The 6,419-nt window shown below is 39.7% G+C and overlaps 1 protein-coding gene across 1 annotated transcript in view; it reads left to right on the plus strand.

Moving 5' to 3' along the window:
• Positions 1-5,100, plus strand: part of LOC101860007 (HEAT repeat-containing protein 6) — a 64,869-nt gene extending 59,769 nt beyond the window's left edge. Inside the window, exon 25 of the mRNA XM_005093882.3 lies at positions 3,316-5,100. Coding sequence (XP_005093939.1) covers positions 3,316-3,371 — 56 coding nt within the window. The 3' untranslated portion in view covers positions 3,372-5,100. The remainder of the gene's footprint in view (positions 1-3,315) is intronic.
• Positions 5,101-6,419: the final 1,319 nt, after the last annotated feature.

Raw genomic sequence — 6,419 nt, forward strand, 5'->3', positions numbered from 1 at the left:
CCCCCCCTCCCCAACCACCACAAAAGCTTGTGATATTTTTCTGAAAGAAAAAACCCCCAAAATCTAACCAAACAAAAAACAGAAAAAAAAAGAAAAAAAACCCCAAGCCTCAAGAGAACGTATAATTTCCGACCTTCGCTAGTGGTTTCCCATAGACAAGCGCATGTTATTAGGGATTCGACGCCACTTTAAACATCGTGTGGAGATATCTAAGAGGCGTGACTTTTAATTTAATGACAATTTCCGGTATGAACCATACAGCAAAAAAATCTACAAGGCATATTGCCAAGAGCATGGAAACAAGAAAAACAGAACAAGAATTTCTTTGGAATAAACGTACGTGTTTGTACGCTTTCGTCGACATGATTCAGATGATTTAGTTTTAGTTTTAGTAAGGTTTTACGGCGCTCGCAACTGCATAAGGTCATCTCGTATGAGCGCCACGGGGTGGGTGTCAACAGAGAAGTCCAAATGGGGAATCAAGCTTACTCTGCTCACTTCTCTCGTCTCAACAACAGCACAGAGTCTGCTTCGACTATCAAGGCACCCCGGAAATAGCAGTTGACAAGAGAGTGACAAAAATACAAAAGAAGCAGAGGCACAGTATGAGCATGGCATTGAAAAATCAGCCCATTTACAATCCTACAGCGCATAAGAACATATCGATATCCATCCTCTGGGGATGGCCTAAAGATGACTTCAGTCAGTAGCAACGCCCTTGTTTGGGGGGTGGGGGGATTGGATTATTTAGATTTAGGAGGCGGCTTCCCACAGTGCCTGTCACAATAAAAAATTATCCATACCGAGGAGTCGAACTGGGGTCTCCTGCTTTCGACAGCGAAGTGCCTGACCGCAGAATCACAGACAGACGCCGGTAATGTACGAGGAACTGAGCAAAAAGGCCAAAGAGAGACATACAAACATCACATAGGGACCACAGAAATTTATTAAGCCCCGAAAAAGACGTTTGAAGCAGGGTCGCCGGCATGTCAGATCAACATGGAACCAATTCAGAGAAAGTGGTGAGCAATAGTCAAGAACAAAAACAATACCATCGCATCATCAACAACAACAAAGGGAACCTTCTATCGCCACCATCAAAAGAAAAACAAAAAAACAAAAACAAAAAATAAATGCACAAATGCATAAATGGATAAACGAAAAAAAATAATATAAATAAATAGATAGGCAAATAAATTGATCTATATGTGCAACCAAATAAAGACTCTCAAATACGTATTACTATTCGGATTCCAACATGTACAAATGTACTACTACTGCTCGGGTAACGTATGCATAATTTATTGAACATGTGTTACTTTTTGAAAACATGTATTACTTTTCTAACATGCATCACATTTTGAAAATATGTATATAATTTTGTAGCATGCATTACTTTTCTAACATGTCTTACTTTTGAAAACATGTATTACTTTTCTAACGAGTATTGTTTTTTCAAAAACAAGTTTCAATTTGCGAATATTATATATTACGATGTCTTCTCAACAGTGAGTAACTTGTCGTGTGCCTATTAACGTATTATGCTCACTAACGGTGCGTGAAGACCATCATTTCGCTCACATTTCTCATCTCGCCCATTTAGCTCTCAGCTCGTCTCGCCCATTTAGTTTAGCTCACAGCCAAGAGTGGCCTTTAGCTCCCAGACTGAATTGATGAAGGCTCGCAGATGGGTGATTAAAGGACGGGTAATGTGGTGGCAAGTTAATGAAAGAATAGAGTAGGGGTGGGTGGGGCTCATGTCATGGGGAGAGATGGGAACTAGTAGAAGGAGGTGTGTGTGTGGATGGGTGGGTGCGTGTGTGGGTGTGTGTGGGGGTGTGAATGTTTTGGAATTATTTGTGTGTGTATGGGAATGTGTATGTGAAGGTAAGTGGGTGTGAATGTGTATTAGTTTGTGTGTCTGTGAATGTAGGCCTAAGTATGAATATTTTGTTGTTGTGTTTTTGTGTATGTGTGTGTGTGTCTGATAGAGACATAACATGTACGTGTTTGTGTGTGTTTAAATATGTATATATGTGAATGTGTTTGAGTTTGTGTGTATGTTTGTATATCTGTATGTTTGTGTACAATTGTGTTGATGGGCACTTCTGTGTGTGTGTGTGTGTGTGTGTGTGTGTGTGTGTGTGTGTGTGTGTGTGTTTATGTGTACATGTGAATGCATGAAGATAGGTATGCATTTGCGCATAATATTCACCCCAAAAAGGCACATTTTTAGTTTGCAGAATCAATTATTCAATGTAAATCTGTAGCTGTGAGAGGGAGAGAATGAAGACTTGAAGCACAAAAGAGTTTACCCTTGCAGTTCATCTTTGCTCTCTGTGATTTATTTTTGTTGTTTCTATTTCACTATAAGTGTTATTGGTTGGCGGGTGCTCTGGTGTGTTTCTTTCCTATCAAACATCTATCGTCCTTAAATCTCTCCTTCTTTTTTGTGTTTGTTACTCTCTTGTAACACCTCTAATTTTTGGCACTTTTATGACCTTATTGTGCTATAAAACACTTATAAAACTTACAAAACTCACTATGAGCAAGGATGTCAAAATCTTAACTTGTGATTTTTAAAAAAAATTGTTTTTGTTTACCTTTTAGCACTTTACTTGTGTGTAGACCTAGATATCTATGTGATCTCCCTAATTGGTTCATCACCATTTTCTTTAATGGTGTTTAAAGAATGTTTTAGAAGACACAGTTTGTGCAGTTGCATATTCTTACTAAGGAGAAATGTATTATGGCTGTGTTTGAATCTCTCCTGAGTGAAAATCTTTTTAAAAAAATGTACAATCCCCACCAGGGCAGTGCTACTGACTGAAGTGTCTTTAGGCCATTGCCAAATGGGGGACATTAACATGTTCATTTGCTCAGTAGAATTTTAAATGGGTCAGTTCACCAATGTCATGCTCATTACTGTGCCTGAACTGCATAAGAGGAACTGCTGCTTTTTCTTTCCTAATCCTTACTATCGTCATTTTCCTCTACTTTGTTTGTATGTTTGTCACTCTCTTGTCACCCGCTATTTCTGGGCTGCCTTGATAATCGAAGCAGACTTTGTGATGTTGAAGCTAGAGAGGTGAGCAGAGTAAGCCTGATTCCCTGTATGGACTTCTCTGTTGACATCCACCCCTCGGCGCTCATATGACCTTGTCCAGTTGCGAGCACCGTAAAAACTACTAAAAAAAACAAAAAAACTCGTATGTACAAGCATGTATGGAAATGCCTCAGTGCTAAAAAAGTAAAGAAAAGTTTTTAAAGACTTACAACTTCACCCCTTCTTATTCTTGTCTCTCTGATCCACAGATTTGTCCGAGGAAAGACCAAGTGAAGTCACATCATTTCAACAAATTTACGACTAGTCATCCATTTTACTGCGAACCACTGTGTGTTTTCATTTTGCCCCTCATGCTCCTTTTCAGTGAAAAATGTCTCATAAATTCACAACATGGACTTTCGTGTGTGTTTCTTCATACTGATATTAGCATTTCAGGTCATGTGTTCATTCCTGTAAATTTTGGGGACAGCTAAAGGGAGAAAGTTTGTCATCAGGTCATCTGCTTAGCAGAAAGGGAGTGTCGTTTTGGAGTCATGTTTTATATATACCATTATACTTATACAAGTTTCTTAGAAGAGCTTTTACCTATAATTTACTCTTTTACATGGGCAGACTAAAGGTCTTGACTCCTTCCAGCCTTTATGCACAATTTGTTCATTGGATAGTACTTTGTTCAGTTCTGCTGCAAGTTCTGAGGTTGGCTCGAGATGTGGGTGATATAGGATTGCGAGTGTGAAGACCCACTTTTTATCACCCTCTATCTTTCTTTCTATTCATATTAGAAGTCCTGCTAGGTTTTAGTTTGGTTTGATAGAGGTTTTGCGGTACTGTCAGTTACCTAGGTCCATTTAGCCCATGGGTTAGCGGACTAGGAGTTCTTAAGGTGTGGAATCCATTTTATGTGTCACAACGCGATGGAATCAGGTGCTCGTCAAATTTTTGAACCTACAGAGTTATTGGTATCATCTTACAGTTTGTTCATTTGTCTTGCTTAAAATTGTTGAAAAGAATAGTAATCTATCTTGAATAGAAACTGAGTTGTTTACATTTCAAGGAGGTACAGTAACCTGGTAGCACAAGTAAAATTGCGAAAAAATAGCCGCCAAAGTTTGGTGCCTTGGAATTTGAAAATTTACATTTGTTGTACCTCTAATCAACGTTTTTCAGTAAAATCCGCCCATAAATGTGTTGTGACATGGAGGTAAAAGGTGTTGGGCTAAAAAACAAAAATAAAAAATTCAATAAAAATTATCTATCGGGAAAATGCCGTTTTCTTCGATTTCATTAAAATTTTGCTGAGCTCCTGATTTCATCACAATGCCTCACGTATCAATTCAGAACTACTTCCAGGGGAAGTAGAAGGCATTATGTTCCATCTGAACGGATGATGATGTTTGTGATGTATTGTTTTACCATAAGTTTATGCTCTGTGATGATGGCGAATCTGGCTGATGAGACAAGTGTGTACCAGAAATTGTCGGTGGCCATGAATGCGAGAAAAGGATGAATGTTCTGCTCTCTGTTGCTTAAACGTGTGTGTCTCTTTAGACGTTGCATCTGCTCAACAGCAAGCTCTATGCACTTTGCAATCTGATCTATACTATTGCCCCAGCTAACCTGATAGCATTCTGAACCAATCTTACCTTCTGGGGAAGCGAACAGTGCAAGCTGCCATAATTTATGGGTGCTAAAATCATTAACATTCCTTTTCTTTTTGTCAACGTTTTGAGAAGAGGATCAAAGAAAAAGAAAACCGGTAGCCTTTGTGGCTTGTGAAACCAACCATTTGCTTTTTCCCTTAGAAAAGTGAGTCTTGACCATTGACGTCATGTTTTCTCTGTTTACCATTGACCCTACTGCTGCCGTTTAGTTTATGATGCCTGTGTACCTTTGGCAAAGACTTTTATTTTTGCCTTCAAGAAAGTAAAAAAGAATATAAGGTCTCTTGTTTTATATTTGTATTTGTTTCCATTTTGCTTATCACATCAATTTGTGTTTTGTTTGGCTGAAATAAAGCACAAATTACTTCCATAGACCTGTTCTCGGAGAGTTTTATTTTACGTTATTGTATTATTATATCTGCCAGTACTGTTCCAGCTAAATTGTATTGACTAAAAAAAAAGACCAAAAAACGTTTTTATTTGACTGAGCTGGCCACTTTATTGCTCACCTGAATCACCTGCATGAACGTGGAAGTTGACAGGAACATACAAATAACTACAAGAGTGATTTAATGTAGAACCATCAACATAAAGTATGAGAGAAAGGGGGTGGGAGATAGAGGGGTGAAGAGAGAGAGAGAGAGAAAGAGAGAGAGAGAGAGAGAGAGAGAGAGAGAGAGAGAGAGAGAGAGAGAAAGAGGGAGGGGGGAGGAGACGGACAGACGGACATTATTTTAGTTTAAATGTAGATGTTCTTTACTTACTTTACTTACCTTACTTCATTCTTCCGCTTGTACTGGTGGGTGTCGCGGGGAGATACAGGCGTCTGTCTGAAGGAAGGCGAGTGGCCTGTAGGAGGGACATCCTGTGAACTCTGAGGGTGTCTGCTACTGATTCACTCCAGCGTCGCCTTGGTATTCCTCTGGCTCTCCAGCCATAAAATTTGATGTTATATGCACTCAGAGCTGGTTGGTTTGGGGGCATCCGTCTGAGGTGTCCGAACCACTTGATCTTTTGTTTTTCAATGTGTGATAGGACTGGTGTTGCTCCTACCTTGTCCCTTTATGATTTCATTTTTTATTTTGTCTCTTCTTGTCTTGTTACATGTAGTCGCTCTTCTTAGACATTTCATCTCGCATGTGACCAGCTTCCTCTCAAGGGCTTTTGTTAGGGAGTACCATGTCTGGCACTGATATCATGTAAGAGTTGGCAAGGAAAATGGCGTTGATGAGTTTCGCCTTGGTGCTCATGGGGATGTTGGGATCGGATGTTTCAGGAGAGGGGCGAGTTGACAGCTGACTTCATTGGCTTTCTGGCATCTACTCTCAATTTCTCGATCTAATTTTCCATTTTCTGTGAAAATGCTGCCCAAGTATTTGAATTCGCTTGTTTGTTTTACTTGTAGTTGGGATCCCTTGATGTCGATATCCACTTTGTCTGGTCTCCTGCTAACTGTCATGGCCTCTGTCTTGCTAACACTGATCTTCATGTCATATTTCTCGCAGCTCGTGTTTAGTTGGTTCATATGCTCCTGTAGTTGAGTCTTATTGTTCATCATTGCCAGGTCGTCTGCAAACATGAGTTCGTTGAGTACTTCTGTGTCTGGATTGGCGTCCTTAGTAATCTGCTCCATGTAGATCACGAAGAGCAGAGGGGAGAGATTGCAGCCCTGCCTGACTCCGGATGTTACT

Source organism: Aplysia californica, unplaced genomic scaffold (genome assembly GCF_000002075.1).
Source record: "Aplysia californica isolate F4 #8 unplaced genomic scaffold, AplCal3.0 scaffold00071, whole genome shotgun sequence".
NCBI lineage: Eukaryota > Metazoa > Mollusca > Gastropoda > Aplysiida > Aplysiidae > Aplysia > Aplysia californica.